Source organism: Fukomys damarensis, unplaced genomic scaffold (genome assembly GCF_012274545.1).
Source record: "Fukomys damarensis isolate Sample0158 unplaced genomic scaffold, DMR_v1.0_HiC HiC_scaffold_30, whole genome shotgun sequence".
NCBI classification, from domain to species: Eukaryota; Metazoa; Chordata; class Mammalia; order Rodentia; family Bathyergidae; genus Fukomys; species Fukomys damarensis.
Genome location: NW_022900942.1, coordinates 69,349,891 through 69,372,126, shown reverse-complemented (window position 1 = coordinate 69,372,126; position 22,236 = coordinate 69,349,891). Strand labels below are relative to the sequence as shown.

Here is a 22,236-nt window from a genome sequence, read left to right as displayed (position 1 = left end):
ATTTAAAAATTGTTTTAGAGAGCCAATTTTACTTTTTAACAGTCTAGATTTTTTTACACTGCCACTGCAACATTTGATCTTATTTGTAAAATCTCATTCAAATTAAATTAAGTTTTTGTCTAGCACAGAATTTTTTTCCTTGCAGTACCAGAAAGCAAACCTAGGGCCTCACATATGCTAGGCAAGTGCTCTGCCATTCAGCTATTTTACCATTCCTTTGCATTTTATTTATTTCTTATTTAAGTTGAATTTATTGGTACATTCTAGGTAGACAGTACAGTTACATTCATTACTGGGATCTTGTACCTCTACATGACAGGTCTTGGTTCTCATTTTTTCCCCTTGTCCCCACCCTCCCTTCACCCCCTTCTCCCCTCCCCACCTACAAACACTTTAATTCCATTCTTACATTTTCTCATATTTTTCCCTTTCCCTTTTTCCCCCTTCTCACTGTCCCTACACCTTTAGTCCTTCTCTGAGTTGCCCATGCTGCCACGCACTTGTGACTCTCAGCCACCCAAGGAGCTGGGATTACAGATGCATGTCGCCACACCTGATCTCCAGCCTATAGTTTTTGACAGATGTCATACAATAAGATTCTTTAGATTTTAAGTTTTTAAACTCCAGGTAATTTCCAAATATGAAATAATGTATAAAACATGCCTCAGTAAATTTTTAAAAGAAGAAAATAGCCAGGCAAGCACTCCAAAATCCATTTATTTTGCTGGGAAATTGATAGTGTCTTTTGTTCAAAAAGTTTAGAATTCCTTATGCAAAAAGCATAGTTAATATTTGTTTTATTTATATCAATGTTAACTTTGTTTCTTGAAGCTTTCTAAAATTTAATGAGAAAAAATTTTCCTTAGCAGAGACTGACTTTTCTACTATAATGTTAAAAAGGAAAATAAAAACATTACACATATGTTACTCAAATATTCTTAATGGAATTCTAAACATAATATCTGTTTTCTTTGAGCATCAAAGTTCAGGCAAAGAGCAATAAGCATTAAAGCTATGGTGAAACTGATGCTTGGGGAAGAGCCCCCTGCCCTGGCTGGCCAGCCTGAGTCCATCTGAAGTCAGAAAGCCCTGCAACGTCACTCAGGAGGGAAATGTGAGATCGTCAATCTGCTTCTCTCAGTTTCTCTATATCACTTGGAGATAAGATGAGACTCAGTTTGTAGTAAACAAACTAACTGGGTCTACATTTCTGAGAGAAAGAAAGGTCTGTAGTTTATGATCGAAGTCAATGGCTCTAAACTGAGGTTCCTTGTATTTTCTGGTCATGTTGGCACTGAGGTAGCTTATGAGTTCGCATCTCTCCATAAACTGCTCCATTTTCTTCTTATACTTCTTTCTTGTATATTCAGAACCTCTGGGATTGAATGCTGTCAAAAATTTCACAGATCTATGAATGTTTTCTTACAGCTTAGTAAATGATTAAAGAAAAAGAGAAGGAGAATTTGGGTATGTGGCTGAATTGCACAGCTACTGGTTGAACAGATACCTCCATTCCAGATAAGATTGGAGGGTTTTTCTACTTAGATCATAATTCCCTGTATTCATCTGTATGGCATGGATTAGGGAGTGCTGAACACATTAGTTACAGTCCTTATTCTTTTATTGTTATTTTTATTGTATCCACTTCCTCACTCTCAGGGAGATTTTTTTTCTTAAATTCTTTTATTGGTACATTTTAGGTATGCAATACATTTACGTTTATCATCGGGAACTTGAACCTTTACATGATGTGTCTATGTATCACGATTCTTATTTTTCCCCATTCCTCCACCCTCCCTTCAACCCCTCCACCCCTCCCTATTTACAAAGACTTTGTTTCCATTTTTCCTTTTCTCATATCTTTTCTTTTCCCTTCTTTCCTTTGCCCTACCCCTCCCACTTCCCTTACCCCTTTGGACAGTCTTTACTCGTAAATAGCACTTCAGTTTTGTTTTCATTTCTTTTCCAGTACTGGAGATCAAACCCAGGACCTTGCTACTTGCCAGGCAGGCACACTGACACTGAGCTATATCCCTGGCCCCTAACACTTCAGTTTTGATATTTTTATTACAATATTTGACCTGTATTGCATTTCCCAGGAGTGAACACACACACACACACACACACACACACACACACACACACACACATACAATTTTTCGTCTGTTGCACTTCCCCCAGGTGAGCACACACACACACACACACACACACACACACACACACACACACACACACTCCAACTAAGCAACCAACTTGGGTTAACAATTCTACTTAACACATATACTACATTTCATGTCAAATTAGTTCTGAAAAGTATGTCATTAAAACATGCATACCAGGGCTGGGGATTTAGCTAAGTGGTTCTGCTGCCTACCTCCCAAGTGCAAAGTCCAGAGTTCGATCTCCAGTACCAAAAAATAAAAATAAAAATAAAACATACACACCTTTTAGATGAAATGCTACGTAGAGCAGTGCAGATCTCCTTATACTTAAGAAAGGGAATTTGGGCTTCATACACCCAGCTGCGTTCATTGCTTTAATTAGAGAAGTTGCAATGCCCTGCAGGTAGGGAAAAGTTAAAAACCATGCGTATATTAGGGTTAGTTTCTCAATACAGCTAGATGAAGAGCCCTATTACTTGCCTCTAAGAACCTCCCTACAATTGGCATTGTGGCTTAGAAAGATGGTTAGATGACTAATTAGACACAGAAAAGAAAGAAAACACACATTTGATTAGGAAAAATGAAATGAAAATTGGCTTAGTGCCAGCTGGCTGAAGGACTCTCACTTGGGCTTCGTTGTACACTCCTCTCTATTTATGTGACATTTTTGCATAACAAAATGTTAAAAAGGAAAGAGAGCCCTAGACTTTGAGCTGGCTTGGCTCATCTCTGCTTCCATCCCCAGAACTGACCTAACAGCTTTCCACCATGAAGATCTCCAGAGACCACAGTATCACTGCACTGCAGTTTCTGGAACTCCAGAGAAGATAAGAACCCCTTCTGATAACGTTTGGCCTTCATACGAATGTTCCTGTTTGTGTGAGTGTCCCCTGACATTTTGATATTGAACCAGACTAAAGGCTAACTTTCTAGGCAATTTGAAAAAGACAACATGGTTAAGAATTTTTTAAAAGATCAACCAATAACAAATGCTGGAAGGGTTGTGGGGAGAAAGGAACCCTTTTCCATTGTTGTTGTGAGTATGACTGGTGCAACCACTGTGCAAATCAGTATCGAGATACCTCAAAGAACTAGGATTAGAGGTCCCATTTGACCCAGCTCTCCCTCTGCCAGGTATCTTCTCAAAAGAATTTAAAAAATCAAACCACAATGATACATGTGCACCCATGTTTATAGTGGTGCAGTGTGTAATAACTAAAACTTGGAAACAACCCAAATGCCCATCAAGTGGAGACTGGAATAAAAGATGTTTTTTTTCTATAAAATGGAATACTACTCAGCCATAAAGAATGAGAAACTAGAGACATTTATAGCTAAATGGATGCACACTGAGGCCATACTCTTAAGTGAAATAAATAGGACACACAAGTAAATATCAAATAGTTTCTCTAGTGTGAAAAACTAAAAGTGTCAATAAGGTTCAAACCTTTTAATCGATAGTGTGAAATAGGAAGAAAATGGCTAAAGGAGAAGTGGGAAGGGGAGGAGAAAGGAAATAAGAGGAAAGAAAAAATATTTAAAAAGAAAATATGGAAACAAAGTCTTTGTAAATAGGGAAGGGGGGAGGGGGTGAAGGGAGGGCAGGGGATGGGGGAAAATAAGAACCAAGACCTGTCATGTAAGGGTGCAAGATCCCAGTGATGAGTGGAACTGTACTGCTTGCCCCAAATGTACCAATAAACTTAATGGGGGAAAAGGCATGAACTTGTACCCTAAGTATTTATTCTGTACAGATTTTAAAAATCGTATTTGGTAATTGATAAGTTCCACTATTTTTTAAATTGTCACATTTGAATAAATGTGACTTGAATAGATAGCATCACCTGAATTTTGGGCAAAATGTGGGCTTTATGGTTATTTTTGTCCTGATTCTGAAACTAAGCTCTTTTTTTTTTTTTTTTAGCAGTGCTTCAACCTCTCAGAGAACCTGCACATTTCAAATTATGAAAAATGCTATAGTCACTGAAAATCAAAAATAGGTCCCAAGCTACATATCCAACTCAAATATAAATGATTTCAGTATCATCTGTTGTCTTCTGTTTAGTGCAGATACTCAGGAATTAGCTATGAAGGTAGATGCCTTTCATGCATTTTAACAACCACCATGAACAAAGTAGGTTAAGAGATCTTATAATCAGAACACTGTAGCTGGATATGGTGGTGTCATGTACCTTTAATCCCAGCATTTGGGAGGCTGCGGCAAGAGTTTCACCATGAGTTCAAGGCAAGCCTGGACTACATAGTGAGTTCAAGTCCAGCCTGAACTATTTAGCAAGACCCTGTCTCAAAAACAAAACAAAACAAAAAAAACACCAAAACAAACCAAGCAAAAACAAAAACAGAAAAAAAATCAGAAAATTCTGCCTTGAAATTTATTGCTACCATAATGAAAATAACTGTTAAAAGAAGGCACCCTTTATTCCCCTAACCTGCTCCAGATATCCAGGTAAAGGAAGACTAGTGAGGTTCATTGGTTCCTTCAATGGGGGAAGTTTGTGTGGAAGCTTCTGATCCCAGTATTTCAGTGGCAACCTAAGAACACAAAATTCATTAACAGATGACAGTGAATATACTCATTCTCCATAGATAAGAACATACATTACATGAGACATTTGAAAGGTAAAGCTCACTACTTGTTTTTCTCCACTGAAGAAAATTATACAAGTGGGAAGCCTGGGGCTCCTGGAAGTTCACAGTCACCACTTCACTTGGATCCTCAGCCCTGCTCACCTATTCTGTTTTCGTCTCTTTCACAGTAGATAAAAATGTCTTTATTCTTGTCAAAATCCTAATTCTCCAAGGATCTCCTCATCCAACTACACCAGGCACAGGATGGAAGCATCAGACTGCGATTTCCTTCCTCGAGGGCTCAGCACACACAGGTCCGCCTTCCCCAGACAGCTGCCTCCCTGTCCCCACCATACTGGGAGTCACCGCTGGCCCTTTCCTTCTTTTTGGGATCTTTCCCATGCACCTGCATTTAAATATGTTCATAACTACCACACCCGCCCAAGAAGAAGAAGAAGAAGAAAAAGAAAATTCGCTCTTTCTCCTTCAGCTCTATACCCTTCTCTTTCTATGGTCAAACATCTGGAAAGAGTGAGCCTCTCTACAGGTGGCACACAGTCCAGATGCCCTCTCTTTAGGTGTGATTCAGCCTACATGGAGGCTAAGTTTTGTAAAATAATATAACAGGAAATAGAAAAAATTTATCAAATTTATTCAATAATTTTCTGTGTATGGTATATATGAAAATATGCAGTGCACAATTCAACATTAGAATCTGGACAGCAGCATCTAATCTCTTTCTGAATTCTTTTTACATTATTGTCTTTGAACAACACACTTTACGCTGTTTTGTTGGCCTTTCCTTTTCTTCTGTAAGAGGTATAATTTCAATAAAATTCTACCCAATAAGTGTAATAGTGAAGATGTCAATGATGGATGTCCTGGTTGGCCTTTCACTTTTTCAACTACTTGGTTTACTAGACTTAATTTAAATTGTAAATAACTTTTCAAACACCCTTGTTTTGAATAAATAACAAACGAGTTCCATGTTATTTGGTCCAGAAGGTGCATAAATGTTTTACAATAATTTTTTCCTCACTTTTCGATTACACAATAGCCTGTAGATGTTGGTCAACTCTGTCAACAACACACATACAATTATCATAATCATGGACCACGATTGGAATTTTTTTAGTTTCATTTTTTTTCTTTCAAGTTCTATCATTTCTGTATTGTGAATAGTTGACAATAAGGAGACATCTTTTTTGACTTTCCATTTCATAACACAGATTTTTTTTCCTCTGCTATGCAACATTTCTCCCTTTTTCAGTTTTTTCTTTTGCAGATGTTTTAGCACTTCCTTCCTATTCAGTCTCAGGGTCCAAATGTGTCCCGTTTGTCGTGTAAAAGAGAATCACTGAGTTCTGGAGAAGTATATTATGAGTTTTTATAGGTTGTAGCACAAAATTATAGGTTATTTTTGATACCTGCCCGAGCTATGCTTAGGATAGTCAGGACATAAACAAATGCGCTTTCTAAGTGATGCTTGGGGTAAGCTGTTAAGTGGTTAAAAATCATAAAGTTGCGAAACCATAAATGTCTGCAGTGGATGAGGGGCTGCTGAGGGTGTGGGGACCAGTCTGTGGAGTTCCCTGGATCTCAGCCTCACATCCAACCTGGCTCCCTCAGCCACTCATCCTCCCAGCTGCTGCAGCATGCAATTTCTTGGGTACTGCCCGATCTTTATTGCCTTGTCTCTCACACATCCCTCCCAGCTGAGGTCAGTCTCCTACACACACTGGCCAAGGCCGCCAGTGTCCTGCTCCACCTCAGTCTCACGCGTGCTCCAGCCCTGGAGTGGCCTGGTCCGGACAGCACTCAGCCCTGCCGACCACACACCCACAGAAGCTCCTCTCGTGGCCTTCCCACCTCCTGCCAGACTTTCCTTCCACCTATGTGGGTTCTCTTTTTTCGGCCTCTCCAGGAAACTCTTCCGACCCTGGTGTGTGGTACTTCTCAGGGCGTGGCCCCAAGCCCCCTGTGCTCACAGCTAAGCTTGAACATGCCATAGTATTTGGCTGGGATCACTCTATCAGCCTGAAACTGACATTCCTACCTCCAACCCATTGTCCGCACCCACAGTGGTCTCACTCCAAAGCAAAACTGATTCTGACACTGGCCCACAGCTTCAAGCCAGGCAGTGTTCTGGCGCTGACCTCAGGGCCAAGTCAGTCTCTGGATAGCGGTTTTCTTTGACCCGCAGCAGCCCGCTCGTCACTCCAGCTCACCTCACTCCCCTCCCTCACAGTATCACATCCAGCCAAACTGAAGGCTTCCAGTTCTGGGACCCCCTCAAGGCCAAATTGGTTGGAGGCCTCTCTGCTTGGAACCTGTCCCTCTTTCCTTTGAGCTAGTCCAGGGATGGCGAAGCTTTTAGAGCTTTCAATGACAACACACCGCCTGCTGCGGCACGTGTGCCATAGGTCTGCCACCACCGCTCTAGGTCATTCCCAGTCTTATTCAGAAGTTTCAGTCACACCTCTGGCTGCATTTCACCAGAATTCCAGGCATGTCCCCATTCTTAGGGCCCCATCACGTTTTCTTTGCCAGGCTGGCCTCAAATCAGCAGTGGTCCTTTCACCACAGTTACCCCAGGGATAGGATTATAGGCATGTCCCACCATGCCGGCTTGTTATCAGAGATTTAAGTCTCTTTTAGCCTGGGGCCTCAAATCTGAGGATAGTAAGGTCCCGTCCTCCACCTCAGATATCCAATAAATATTTGTGATGTAATGAATAATCTCACCTCAAAAATTTCTGGAGCTTTTCTTTATTCTCACAAATATATATACGATCGCGATACTCAACAGCATAGTTACTGTTACCAGGTACTAGGGCTTCATATCTGAAAGATGAAAATGACATCCTGTCATGTACTATACAGTACTATGTAAATCAGATGTCAAAATGCGTTATTTTTCAATCTACACTGTTCAAGGAAGAAATAGAATATCTCCTCAGTTACAAAGGGTGACCTTGTAGACTTGTGCATGTGTGCAGTGCACACTGTTTGCGTTTCTTGCGGGAGCTTGGCCCGTGCACATGACACACCTCAGCCCTCTCTCCGTCCTCCTTCTCGCTCCCCACGCATCCCTCTCCTCACCTCTGTTCTGTGTGCATTTGCAATAGAAAGCGATTCCATTCCTTGTGTGGAGTTGGTACAAGTAACATCCTAATTCTTTCCATCCTCTACTCCCTCCTTTCCCCTCCCTCGTCTCTCTTGATCCCTTTCCCCTCTGAGAAAGATCGATCCCCCTACTTCCTATTATCTCTTTTATTTTACTCTTTATTTAGACTTTAGATTTCTTATATAAGAAGCAACTGTGTGATAGTTAGGCTTATGTGTTTGATTTACTTTTCCTAACATTATGGTCTCAAGGTGCACCTATTTTCCCACAAATTACTCAAGTTTATCTTTATGGCACTGTGTGTTAATGCCACGTTTTCTCCATCCGTTTTTCTGCCATCACTGTTAAGACCATTACACGAACCACTCATTCTGAGCAGGGCATCATTTCTGCACTTCCCCACCGACAAGGACTTGCCTGTGCTCCCCCTCCCCGTAGGTCACTGGGCAGTAACCCTGGAGCTCAGCAGACTTTGGGAATCGACTCTTCAGCTCTGACAGTGTTAACTTTTTGGGGATCATATCAGCAGACGGTAGTGGGTGAGGTGCTAAGGGAGGCACATACGATTCCGGGTTCTCCAAAAATTTCTATTAAAAAATTTTCAGAAGAAAAATCACTTAAAAGAGCAATAATATTCAGATAAAAATCCATAGAGGCTATCGTATTCCTTTCTCCATTTCTAGGAACAATGCTCTGCCTTTCCAATCCTGTGAGTTGCTCACCCCACCATAGCAACTTTTCTCCCACGGGAAGTCTCCTGTGGTACTCCTCCTCCTAAGTAGTCTAAGGTCTCTGTCTCATTCATTGACCCAAAAAAGGTTGGTTGAGCTTCTACTCTGTGACCAGCACAGGACTGTACAGTCATCTGCTGGTTTGTCTTTCTGCCTTGCCATATAATTAACTACTTAAGCAGTACTCTTCAGCAGGTGGTTTCATTTTCCAGGGTCAGTTATCAAATCTGTAAAATAAAGGAGTGAACCAGATCCATGATCTCTAATGCCACTTCTACTTTTAAGATACTCTAAGTACCATTAAATAAGAAGGAAGAAGTAAGTAACTCTTTCATTTTTAAAAATCAAAAAATTCAAATTCTTCAGAGGAAAATAAAATGTTCAAGGCTTCTGATTAATTTTCATTCTTGTCTTCAAAAACCATTTTATATTATTAAATATGAACATTATACAGAACAAAACTTTCCATTAAACAGAAATACAGTTAGCCTTCCATATCCATGGACATAGTTACAGCTTGTGTTTAGATGTCCCCCCAAAATCTCATGAAGTCACAGCTGGGGCTTTTCCCAGAGGTGGCTGGATCAGAGTGAGCAACTGATTCGTGGTTCAGTGCTGGTATTAAGGATTCTAGGATTAAGGGTGGGTGATTATTAAATCAGTCCACTGATAGGCTTGGCACCACCCTAATCTAGTAGGCTGGATACATTATGAGAGACAGAAAGAGGCTTGTCTTGTACCTTGCTTGCTTTGCTACTTTCCATCCACCATAAACTATTTCTTCTCTGAGATGCCTGTCTGCCATGGCATTCTGCCTTGGAGCCAGCCGATTATGGACTGAAACCTCTACAGACTGTGAGCCAAATAAATCTTCCCTCCTTTAACCTTGGGTGTTGGGTATTTTGCCTCAGCAATGAGAAAAATAATTAAGACAGACATGAACAGCTGGCCCATTGCATCTGCGCGTACTGTATCCCAAGATTCAACCAAACTCTGAAAATACTCAGAAAAAGAAAATTGATTTTACATTGAACATGTACAATTTTCACTATTCTCCAAACAATGCACTATAACAGCTGTTAACACGACATTTACATTGTATTAGACACTACAAGTAACCTAGAGATTATTTAAAATATAAGGGAGGCCCTGTACTGGTTATGTGCAAACTCTGCTGTTTTATATGAGGGACCGGAGGCTTTACATGAGCTTTGGTGTTCTTGGCAAGGATGTCCTGGAACCAGTCCCTTTGGATACTAGGGGATGACTGCACAAAGCCTCTTCTAATGGCAGAACACACGTCAAAGTACAGGAGACCAGTATCAGCCCTTGCTTCATTTCTACTGACTTCCCTTCTGCAGCCTCCCACAAAGTGTGGCCGTCAACCTGCAGGCGGGTGCTTGATGCTCAGCCTCCCTTCCCTCATAGGCTTTCGCTGACTCTCCCAAAAGGTCAAGGCCTCTCATGGCCCAAGAGCTTCTGCTAAATTTAAGAACACATCTGCAGGTGTGTCTCACTGACTTCTGAGCGCCTCACTGCTCCACAGTCACAGGTTCAGGAACGGTGCTCCTGTCCCAGTTTTCTGAGTGTCCCAGGTGCACCCCCATTGCTATGTGATGAATTTAAAAATAAGGTATTCTCTTTCACGAGTGAATATTTGGAGTTAGGAACAAACTTACATTCAGCTTTTCCTGAGAATTCATTTTATAATAATGTCCCCTAAATTCTGCCGCAAATTCCAAGGAGTCGGTTTCAGAACAATCAAATAATTCAGAAGATTCTGCCAAACTCACAGGGCAAAACTGTCCAAATTCTCCCAGGCGAGAAATCAACTCTTGAGGTGTGATACATAACTTGTCAATACAGGCAGCTTTTCCTATTATTAACATATTAACTGTTGTTACATATATTCACAGGAAACACAATAAGACTCAAAGCAATTTCAATTACACAGCACTATAGATTTTATACATCTATATAATTTCAATTACATAAATACTACACATTTAAAATTCCAAACAATAGAGTAAAAAGTAAAACTTTTCACACCTCTATCCTCTCAGCCAAATAAACACTCCTAAGAGGTATAGCTGGGTTCATAAGCACTTCAGTCTTTTCTCTAACCATGTGCATGTACACACATCTTTCTGCATACCCATTTTCTGATATCCTCATTGGTTTCTTTTTTCAGACTGCTGTAGTTTTCAGAGTAAATCTTTGATTTCTTTCATTAGGTTGATTTCTAGGTATTTCATTATTTAGAATGCTATTGTGAATGGAGTTGTTTCTCCAGTTCTTCTCTCAGTGGGTCTATTGTTCTTGTTCAGGAAGGCTATTGATTTTTGTGTCTTGACCTTGTATCCAGCTACTCTACTAAAGTTTGTTATTAAGTCTAAAAGACTTTTGGTGGAGTTCTTGGCGTCTTCCATATAGAGTATCATGTCATGTGCAAATAATGACAATTTAACTTCTTTGTTTCCCATCTTTATTCCTTTTTTTCTGTGGTCTAGTTGCCGTGGCTAATGTTTCCACAACTATATTGAACAGGAGTGGTGAGAGTGGACATCCTTGTCTTGCACCTAATTTTAGCATAAAGGATTTCAGTTTTTGACTATTTAATATGATATTGGCTGTTATTTTTTATAGATGGCTTTTACCAGGTTGAGATAGAGACTGTCTATTCCAATTTTTTGCAGGGTTTTTATCATGAATAGATGTTGGATTTTGTTGAGCGCTTTCTCTGCATCTATTGAGATGATCATATGGTTTTTGTCTTTGGTTCTAGTAATATAATTTATCACATTTAATGATTTGCATATGTGGAGCCATCCCTGCATCACTGGGATGAATCCCACTCAGTCAGGATGTATGATCTTTCTGATCTTCTGCATTCCATTTGCCAATATCTTATTGAGGACTTTTGTGTCTATGTTTGTTAGGGAGATTGGCCTATAGTTCTCTTTTGGGGAGGTTGGGTGTTTCTCTGCTTTGGGGATCAAGGTGATGCTTGCTTCCAGGAATGAATTTGAGAGTACGGCTTCCCTTTCAATTTCACTGAAGCATTTAAACAGTATTGGCAGTAGTTCTTCTCTAAATGTCTTGTAGAATTCAGCAGTGAAGCCATCAGGACCTAGACTTTTCTTCTTGGTAAGTTTTTAATTATGTTTTCAGTTTCATTTATTGATATTGTTTAGAATTTTATGTCTTTTTCATTCAACTTTGGCAATTCATATGTATCTAGAAATTTGTCCATTTCTGTGTTTTCCATCTAATTGGCATATAAATTCTCAAAGTAAGTATTGATGATCCTCCAGATTTCTGCTGGGTCCATTGTAATTTCACCTTTTTCATTCCTAATTGCCATGGATTTGGGTTTTTTCTTCCTTTTTGGTAATGTTGGCTAAGGGTTTGTCAATTTTCTCTATTCTTTCAAAGAACCAACTCTTTGCTTCATTGACTTTTTTGTATCATTCACTTAGTCTGCATTGCATTGATTTCTTCCCTGATCTTGATAATCTCCTCCCTTGTATGAGCTTTGAGTTTTTCCTGCTCTTACTTTGCTGTAAGCTTGAGGTTCAGCATAAGGTTGTTTATTTCAGCTCACTCTGTTTTCCTAGTATGAGTATTCACTGCTATGAATTCCCCTCATAAGACAGACTCATAAGACTGCTGTGAAGTTTGTGTCCCATAGATTCTGATATGTTGTATTGACATTGTCATTTAATTGTAGAAACTGTCTGCTTTCTGCTTTCTTCTTTAATTTCCTCTGTGACCCATTGGCTGTTCAGAAGTGTGCTATATGTTCATGAAATTGTTGTAGTTTATTTTGGTTTTGATCTCCAATTTCATCACACTACAGTTTGATAATGTATAGGGGATCACTGCAATTCCTTTGCACTTACTTAGACATGTTCTGTTGTGAGTATGTGGTCTATTTTGGAAAACAACCCATGTGTAGCCGAAAAGAATGTGTATTCTGATTTTGTAGGGCGGAACACTCTGTAAACATCTGTTAAATTCATTTGTTCAAGAGTTTGATTGAGTTCTAGTATTTCATTGTTTGTTTTTGGTCTAGTTGCTCTGTCTGTGACAGTGGGGTACTGAGGCCCCACCACTAGCATTGTGTTAGTCGCTTATTTGATTTTTCCTGTCCATTAGTATCTGTTTTATAGATCGTTGATTGCACTAGTGTTTGGTACATATTTATTTATGATTGTCATCTCTTCCTCTGGGATTGTTCCCTTTACAAGAATGTGGTATCCTTCTTTGTCTCTCTTAATCAGTGTTGGTTTGAAATCCACTTGATCTGCAAAGAGGATAGCTACTCCTGCTTTTTTTCAGGTTCCTGACACATGGAGTATTGTTTTTCACCCTTGTAACTTTCAGTCTATGAGTTTCTTTTTTATTAAGTGTGTTTCCTGTGTGTAGCATATTGTTGGCTCTTGCTTCTTGACCCATTTTGCCAGTCTATTTCTTTTGTGTGGTGAAATGAAACCACTGAGATGGTTATAACTGATATGTACTGACTTATCCTTGTCATGACCTGTTCATGTTGGATTCTCCCCTTTGCATTTAGTTTCTTGCCTTACCTGATGGATTCATTCTTCCGGGCTTCCTGGGATTGTAATCCTCATTTTCTTTTCCTAGGATAGTGTTTAAAATTTTTGAAGAGCAGGTTTTCCATGAAGTTCCTCAGTTGCTCTTTTTCATGAAAGTATCTTATTTCTCCATCAATTTTGAAAGATAGTTTTTCAGGGTACATCACTCTGGTTGAAGGATGTTTCCTCTTAGGGCTTGAAATACTTCACTCCAGGCTATCCTTAACTTAAGGTGTGTGTTGAAAAGTATGCTGTGATTTTGATAGGCTTTCCTTTGCATGTGATTTGTTTCTTTTCTCTAACTGCTTGTAGGATTATTTTTTTCTTCTGTTGGGATCTTAACTATTACATACCTAGGTGTAGTTTGTTTGTTTGTTTTTATCATGGCTAGTTGGAGTACTATATGCCTCACTTATCTGTATGTCAAATTCTTTTCACCTGATTGGGAAGTTTTCTGCCATTACTTCTGTGAACAGTTTTTTTTTTTAAATGTCATCTTCACTCTCTCCTGTTTATTGACTCCAATCACTCTTACGTTATTCTTCTTTGCATCATCTAGCAGCTGCTGGATTGATTTCTCATGGTCCCTTGTTATTTTAAGAAATTTTTCTTTTCCTAGTCACTAACTGAAATCTTCTATATCAGATATTCTCTGTTCAGAGTGCCTCATTCTGCTACATACACTTTCAATGAAGTTTTTAATTTTCTAGATATGTTTGCATCTTTTTATGGATTCCATTTGTTTCCTATGCTGGGATTCCATCATGTTCCTCTATTTTTTTATTTGTGTCTGCTGTACAGTTATTAATCATGTCTTTCACTATGGACACAATATCTGCTATCTGAGGAATTATTTCTGATTTCATTTTTTCCAGATCCTCTTTCTTGCCAGTTCAGGGAGTCCAGATGGTTGAGTATCAGATTGTCCCACTCTGTTGACCCTTGGTGTTCTGTTAGGTGATCTGGAATTCTGGTTTTGAGGCTTATCTTCTCATTTCAATAGATGCAATGTGCTTTACCTTTGTTGAGGCAACTTTCTGCTCACTCAGAGGGCTTCAATTCTCAGCAAGCCTCAAAGAGGTTTTCTCTCTGCTGCTCACCACTGTGCCAATTCCTGAGTTCAGAATGATAGTCCTGTAGATCCCTTTGCTACACTGATGTATGGAAGGGGTTCTGGCTAGGGCCTGTGCACATTTGGGATGGTATCTGGTTATGCCTCTGGCTGGGACCTGCATAGTTGTTGTCTTAGTCTTGGAGGGCCTTTGGCTGGGGGCTGTTCACCTGAGTTGCTGGTGTTGGAGCCGGCTCTGGCTTGGGTCTATGCACTCTTACCGATGGTATCTGGGTGGGCCTGTGGCTGTTTCCTGTGTGCCTGTGCAGCTCTTTTTCAGGCATGCCTTTGGCTGGGCCCTGTGGGCCCAAGATGCTGGTGTCTTCAGAGTTCTGGCTGGGACTTGCAGACCTATGCTGCTCTGGGTCCATGCAGGCTTCTTGGTCTGTTTTTTGTTTTGTTTTGTTTTGTTTGAGAAAGGATCTCATTATGTAGTCCAGGCTGGCCCTGAACTTGCTATATAGTCCAGGTTGGCTTAGAACTGGAGATCCACCATCTCTCTCTTATATACTTGAATCAAATTATCACGGTGTACTCCATAATATGTATATTATTATGTAAATTAAAAAGAAAAAAATAAATGTTATGAATGTAAACATTACGTATTGCAAATATGTACCATTAAAAATAAAAAATGACTCCTTGAGTAGCAACAGTCATTTATTAAGATAAATATGCAAATAACTCAGTCTTTTGGGCTACTTTACCCAATGTGTCAGATCTGGTAATTGATAAAGAACAGCAATTTATTGTGTCATACTTCTGGAAGCTGGGAAGTCGAAGGTAAAGGTGTTATCAAATTTGCTATCTGGTGAAGGCCTGTTTTCTGGTAAGGTCGTTTCTCATGGATGGGAGATTTCTTACTGCAATCTGGCACAGCAGAAAGGGAAAATACCTCCCCAAACTCTCTTTCATGAAGGGACTAATCTTACTCACCAGGGAGGAGACCTCCTGAGCTAATCACTTCCTAAAGGCCTGGCCTCTTCATACTATTGCATTGTGGATTAGCTTCCAACATGTAAATGAGGGAGCCAAGCACTTAGACCAAAGCAATTGGACAGTACTGTATATCTAAAATACAGATTAAGATTGTGAAGAAAAATGTTCAAACTTAATGAATTATAGTAATATTGTAATATATTAATGAGTTGGGGATGTTTAAGCTTTGAATTCACATTTCATTTTACTTTTTCAAGTATTTACTTACCTTCTTTTACTCTTTCCAGGTATGTCTGAATATGTTTATTCACCATTTGAATGGTCTTAATGACTTCATTCCATACCCACCACTTACTGTGAAATCCATCAATCACATACCAGTTCTGATGCTGTTCTTGATAATATTGCCTAATTGTGCCAATATTTTTACAGTACACTGCATTCTTGTTAGCTATAATCTGTGCACTGTTGTGCAGTGGATAAAGCAAACTAATAGAGAAACAGAGAATAGAAAAAGCTGTTAAAAACATGCTTTCTTCCCTTTAACAACAACAGTTCATTTTTTTTTTATCATTGTTTTCATCGTGTATACTACCTAGGTTCATTTTTTTTTTCCAGGAGCAATCTTCGGAAGATCTCCTCAGAAGACACGTCCAACTCAAAGACAATCATGGGAATGATTGAACTTTTTTCCAAGAGATCCATTTGGTGTGTAGTTACAGGATATCCATCGATAACAACACTAATCAAGATAAAAATTAAAGTTCACATTTCTTTTCTTTCATAATTCCCTTCTGTCTTCTACCCTTGCAGGAGTGGTCCCTAGCTTTTCATTATGTAACCCAAATTATTTTCTTTGTATTTTCCCTTCTTCATTTCTACATCTTATCCTCGGCCAGCCCAAGAGCCTTGAGGTTAGAAGTACACATATGGATGTATTCAGAAGGCAGAGGTAAGAGAGGTTGACTTAACATCACAGAACTAAGTTTCAGCAGAATTTGGTAGAAAACACATGTAATGCCTTGACTACATGTTCCATTAATACTGTTAAAACAAGCACTAACAGTAGAAGGCATGAAGACAAACCTAGACTTGAAACCTGTAAGTTCCTCGAGCGTCAGTTTCTAATAAAATAAGGAAAATTATATTTAACCCTTAGAGTTGTTTTAAGAACTGGAGAACAGGTACTTTATATAAGGCCTGGCACGTGTCAGATACTCAGTAAGCAGTCACAGTATTCTGTGAGGAGAGATTGAGGATGCTGGGATGCAGAAGGGGAGATGGAGAGCTGGTGAGAGGAAGCTGATGATATGTGGGTAGAAAGCATTCCTTCTGGACCCATCATGCATGCCTCTGAGAAGAAAGGGTAAAGAGAATTTAAGTCAGTCCAACAGTCTGAGATAATCAGAGTATCATTATTAAACTGAGAGGCATTGACAAAAAAGCCTGCTCAGAAATTTCAGGAGGAGTTGTCTCAGAAGTCAGGCTACTCAGGAGCAGGCCGACATCCCTCAGCAGCAGGGTCTCAGACACAGGATGTGCTTCCCAGCCAAGTCTCATGGCAGAGAGGACTGCAAATGAACAAGGCCAGACCACTGCCATAGAGAATGGATGAAGCTGCCATTACTTTTTGTTTTGTATTGTTCTTAGCAGCTTAGTATACTGCAGAGGCAACACAAGCTTGTGTGTCATTAAAGGAATGTCACTGCTGTGTGAGGAGCTGGGCCAGAATAACCACATCCCTGAGACCAGCACTGTCTGATGGCAAGGAGGTCTGCTCCTGCAAAATTGCATGGGGCAGTGAGAAGCAGTATGGGGTGTAGAAGTCATGTTGCCTCCTTTATGGACCAAGAAAGCCTAGAGACCAAGTGCCCAAACTGCAATCCAAAATCCACTTATTTCAAAGTGACAACACTGCAACTAAACTCGAATACTGAGGTATTTATTTAGGGGGGGAAAAGCAGTTATTATCTGATCCTCAGCTGCTGGAGCAACTTGGCTCATGTGGTGACAGAGAGGGCTCAGGGAGCCCACTGCAGCATGTGTGCCACAGGTTTGCCACCAATAACCTGGGGTTCTCACACAACTCACATTGCTGCAGTGAGTGGCATGGTATGGTGTGGTCTACTTGCTAATGTGGCATGTGAGTATTCAAACCAAGTTTTACTCTGACAGAAAATTAAAATATATATCTATACACATACAGCTCACATATTCTTTAGCTATGTTTGCTCACAATCCTCTCTGCCATGATACTTCACAAGACAGCATGAAGAGCACATGCTGTATCCTGGGCCAAATCTTCTCAACATTTGAAAAGTAGCTTGTGTCTTTTACAAGAACCTTAAACCCCATTTAACATAAGTACAGTATCTTAGATTGTTACTGGGACATTTCTTGGAAGATGTATCTCCCTCACCCCATTTGCTTACCCTGCTGTGTTGCACGCATTGTCCATCAAAGAGAGGTCCAAGGCTTGAACAGTCAGCTCATCTGGCACTGTTATTCCCTTATGAAGATGCCAGTTTAACATAAGTGCCAGTTCTGTTTCTGGGTGGTGGCTCAGTACAGTTCTCAAAGCTTCTCCTACTGACAAATGCTTTAAGCCATATTCACTTGCAAGTTTTTTGGCAACTACAAAACGTAAAACATTAAACTTGTTTTAATTTCACATATTTATCAGTAAATCTTACTTTCAGGTTCTGCTTAATGACATCAAAAGCAAGCTAATCTCCCCATTCTTCAAAGAAATTTTGCAAATAAAATTGCCACATTTTACTGAATTAATAATTATCAAAGATCAGATATTATTACTACTTCAGGTTTGTAGCTGTTGTATCTGGTTAATGAGCTACCTGTGTGTATGTGTGTGTATGTGTGTGTGCACACATACACGTGTGTGTTTTATAACCAAGCCAATGTTTAAGTGCCTTTCCCAATGCATGAGGTAAGCAAAATTTTTCAGAGCACTGCAATAACACCATATATAGTCTCAAATATGTATGCCACATATTTGGCACTATGTGAAAAATAACAATTAAATTAACTGTTTCACTGGTTACCACTCCCATTTGTCTGTTTACAGATTCCACACTGCAATCTGGGTAGTATATCCTATATAATCATTTAGGAAATAATTTTTAAAAATTATAATGGCATGTCTAATATTGTAACAGTGATTTATAGCTCACAAGATAGCTTTTCTTCTGTGACCTTATTTTTTTCCACTGATTCCTTTGTTCTAGATATCAGTGTTCTAGAGTTGCTGGGGAAATATCACTATTTCTTAACATGACAGTGATTCTTTTGTTATGTTAAGAGGTTTGAATTGTCAGACTTTTCATCTGAATTGGAACATAAAACTACCCTTTATGATTTGTGGTGACAAATTAATCTTTGACTTTGTCTTCCCCTTCAGTCTCTATACAGCCATTGAAGTGTATTATTTTTCTCTGAAATATGTCCCATATAATTTTATTCTGTTTGTGACAAATTACTGTTCACGTCGTGCTCAGGTCCTCTTGAAATACTACAACCAATTTTTGGACCAATTGTCTTAACAACAACAAAAACTACAGCTCAAGTTATACAAAATTCAATATTACAGGGTAAAGTTTTATGGCAATGATTAAGATTCCTTTTATAACAATGATTAAGATTACTGATTTATGGGCTGGGGATTTAGCTCAGCGGTTTGGTGGCCTGCCTTCCAAGTGTAAGGACCCAAGTGCAATCCCCGGTAGAAAAAAAAAAAAGATTACTGATTTGTGCTTTGTTATGGTTCGTGTCTAGATGTTTCCCCAAAGCCTGATGTGGTCATAGATGGGGCTTTTTCAGAGGTGGCTGTATCTAGAATTTGTAATGTTGGGACTGATTTATGGTGCAATGCTAGGATCAAGGGTACTAAGATTAAGGGTGTGTTACCTACCCTAAGTAACCTGGATAAGATATAAGGGATAGAAAGAGCTGTGGTCATCCCTCGCTCGCATTGCTACCTTCTGTCCACCATGAACTGTATTTCCTCTATGATGCCTGTCTGTCATGCCACCCCGCCTTGGAGTCAGCTGATTATGGATGGAAACCTCTACAAACTGTGAGCCAACTAAACCTTTTCTCCTTTAACTTTGTGTGTTGGGTAGTTTTTCTCAGTAATGAGAAAAGTAACAAAGACAAACTAAAATTTCTTTCTGGTGCATGCTAGTCAAGTGTTCTACCACTGAGCAACACTTTTTTTTTTTTTTTTTTTTAATGGAACAGGGATCAAACTTGGGTCCTTGCACTTGTGAGGCAGGTGGTGGGACGACTGAGTTAAATCCCTGGCCCATTTTTTAAATTTTTATTTTTAAAATAGGGTCTCACTAAGTTGTCCACAATGGCCCCAAACTTGCAATACTTCTGGATCAGCCTCTTGAGCCACTGAGATTACAGGTGTCTGCCACCACACCTGGCTAATTTTTACTTTTTCAACTACACCATTTAAAAATGGGGTTTGTTCTCAGAAATCCATCACTAAGTATTGCTGTCAGTTTGCAAACACCACAGAGTGCACTTACACAGACTAGAACCACCACTGTGTATGCGATTTGGCACTGATGGAAGTGTCACTCAGTGTATGACTGTATTAATGTAGGAGTATATATTTACACAGTATTTTAATATATTTTAAACTAATATAATCTTTTAAGATATTGTTCTTAGTGAATTTTATACTATCTATGTAGGATACTTTACTATAATTATAAATGATAGTAGTTTTTAATTTTGTTTCAAAGAAAGAAATTCTTTCTTTCCATTGTATTACATTTGGTAGGTTTTGATATCATAGTAGTAAATTTAAAATGGATCATATATCTTTTTTCTTTTTTCTTATATGAACTGTACTCTTTAATTAAAAAGAACATAAAAATAAATTGGAAAGCTTACTATCTTTTCTCTTGCTTATAAAAAAGCTTTTAAAAACACATAAATTTGTTCCTTGACTTTTACTTCTCTGACTGAAGGTTTGATGTAATTTTTCTCTAAGCTCATTTGATCCTTGGCTGATCAGAGTCAGGCCGTATTTCTGACTGCCTCCCTGATGTGGCTTGGATCTGGAATGTCCCTGGGCCACATGTTACAGTCTTGGCCTCAGCCTGTGGTGGTTCTGTACAAGGTATATTATTAAGAGGCAGCCTAGGGGACACACTTCAAGGCAGTGTGTCTGAAGGAAGATTCCCAACCCCCCCCCGTGTGTGTGTGTGTGTGTGTGTGTGTGTGTGTGTGTGTGTGTGTGTGGAGGGGGGGTTCCCAGTCACAAGGGGACTGGTTTTGCTCTGCTGTGTACTGCTTATCACAATGTGCTGCCTCACCAACCACAGACACCCCCAAACTGTGAGCCCAAATACAGGTGTTTGTTACAGCAATAAAAAGATGACTGATACACTTCTCTTCCATGGTTATTGGTCTACTTAGGTTTTGTGTCTCTTTCTGAGTCAATTTTTTTTTTTTTGGTACCAGGGATTGAACTTGTACTTGTAAGGCAAACACATGCCACTGAGCTAAATCCCTGGCCCTTTTTGAGTCAATTTTGATAGCTGGATTCTGGAGGAGGTACCACTGGGCTTCAGAGGACCCTTGTGTGCTGGAAAAAAAAACAAATATGCTCACCTGTAGTTTTGCCAGATCTTGGAGGTCCCACAATTATAATCCTAACAGGGACAGTAGGCTTAACTTTGGCTTGGCGGATATATTTTATGGGGTTCTTCATGAATTTTTCTTTAGTTTCCTTACTAGATAAAAAATAAATATACTGACGATGGATTACAGGATAAATTAGATTCTCTGTACTTCCAACTGGCTGAAATGTTTCTCCTTCACATAGCTGCAACACAATTGAATTTATAAATTATTTCAATTTATAAAAAGAAATTTCCTCCAAATACATTGAAAATGTGTAAAGTAATTTAAAAATATCAATTACAAAAAACTATAACCAAATATTAATATTAAAAACCTGAAAATTATTTCATAGAAATATATAAAGTAATGTTTTCTAATGGGGTTTCAGTTTATGGCAGTTAATGTCTTTTATATATACTGAATATTCAAGCCAAGGAGGGTAGGTTGTGGCCTTTTTTCACAAGCTAATTTAGCCTCACAAATAGACCTATTCCTAAGGTACTGTTAGGGATTAAATTTTCTCTTCTTCCCTACAATTCATATGTTGAAGCCCTAATCCCTAAAGTAATTATATTTGGATTTGGGGTTCTTTAAGGGGGTAATTAAAGCTAAGTGAGGTCATATGGACAGAGCTCTAATCTATGTCCCTTTAAGAAGGCACAGAACAATTTCCATGTGAGGACACTGTGAAAAGGTAGCTATTTCAAGCTGAGGACAGAAGTCTCATGGAAACCACTCCTGCCGACAGCTTGAACGTCCAGCTCCAGAATGGAGAGAAAACAAATTTGTCACAAGTGGGCTCTTGGGATATCTTTTGGAGTATCCTGGTAGGGAAAACTCCCCTCGATTCTCTTCCATAGTTTTATATAGATGAACTCCTACTCACATAAATATTAACAGTAGTCATGACAGGAGAAAATGCCTACAAATGTGGGGATGGAACGGAGAACAAAGAGTGGTCCCAGGTCTTTGCCTTGATGAGGGACCACAAATTCAGTTCCAATATGTGCAGTTTGAATATTCATGTTCAGTTTGAATATCTTTTTGCAACATCAGATGGCCAAGCATCAGCCATCCCTAAACACAACAGAGTAGATATAACATGGTATGATTAATATTGATTCTCCTTGACATCTGTCTCCTTGACAGTTGCCACTGATGAATAGTTTGTTAATGTCATTGCTTTTAAGCTGGAGGGACGTTTATGGCTAGGCATACATGCTAGGGATAAGAAGAAACTCAAGGATGGTGCGAGGCATCTGTTTGATGTTATGTACTTGGTAATAAAGGTTAAATAACTCCACTTGAAATCAAGTATTTC

The 22,236-nt window shown here is 39.3% G+C and overlaps 1 protein-coding gene across 6 annotated transcripts in view; it reads right to left on the bottom strand.

The window, feature by feature from the left end:
• Nucleotides 1-970: 970 nt before the first annotated feature.
• Nucleotides 971-22,236, bottom strand: part of Ak9 (adenylate kinase 9) — a 115,702-nt gene continuing 94,436 nt past the window's right edge. For all 6 annotated transcript variants that reach the window (XM_033757527.1, XM_033757529.1, XM_010638976.2 and 3 more), the window contains 10 exons: nucleotides 20,904-21,117; nucleotides 17,690-17,891; nucleotides 15,853-15,999; nucleotides 15,526-15,746; nucleotides 10,289-10,485; nucleotides 8,296-8,465; nucleotides 7,497-7,595; nucleotides 4,613-4,715; nucleotides 2,445-2,559; nucleotides 971-1,388 (listed from right to left, as the gene is read on the bottom strand). In XM_033757527.1, the coding sequence (XP_033613418.1) occupies nucleotides 1,174-1,388; nucleotides 2,445-2,559; nucleotides 4,613-4,715; nucleotides 7,497-7,595; nucleotides 8,296-8,465; nucleotides 10,289-10,485; nucleotides 15,526-15,746; nucleotides 15,853-15,999; nucleotides 17,690-17,891; nucleotides 20,904-21,117 (1,683 nt within the window). In that variant the 3' untranslated portion in view covers nucleotides 971-1,173. The remainder of the gene's footprint in view (nucleotides 1,389-2,444; nucleotides 2,560-4,612; nucleotides 4,716-7,496; nucleotides 7,596-8,295; nucleotides 8,466-10,288; nucleotides 10,486-15,525; nucleotides 15,747-15,852; nucleotides 16,000-17,689; nucleotides 17,892-20,903; nucleotides 21,118-22,236) is intronic.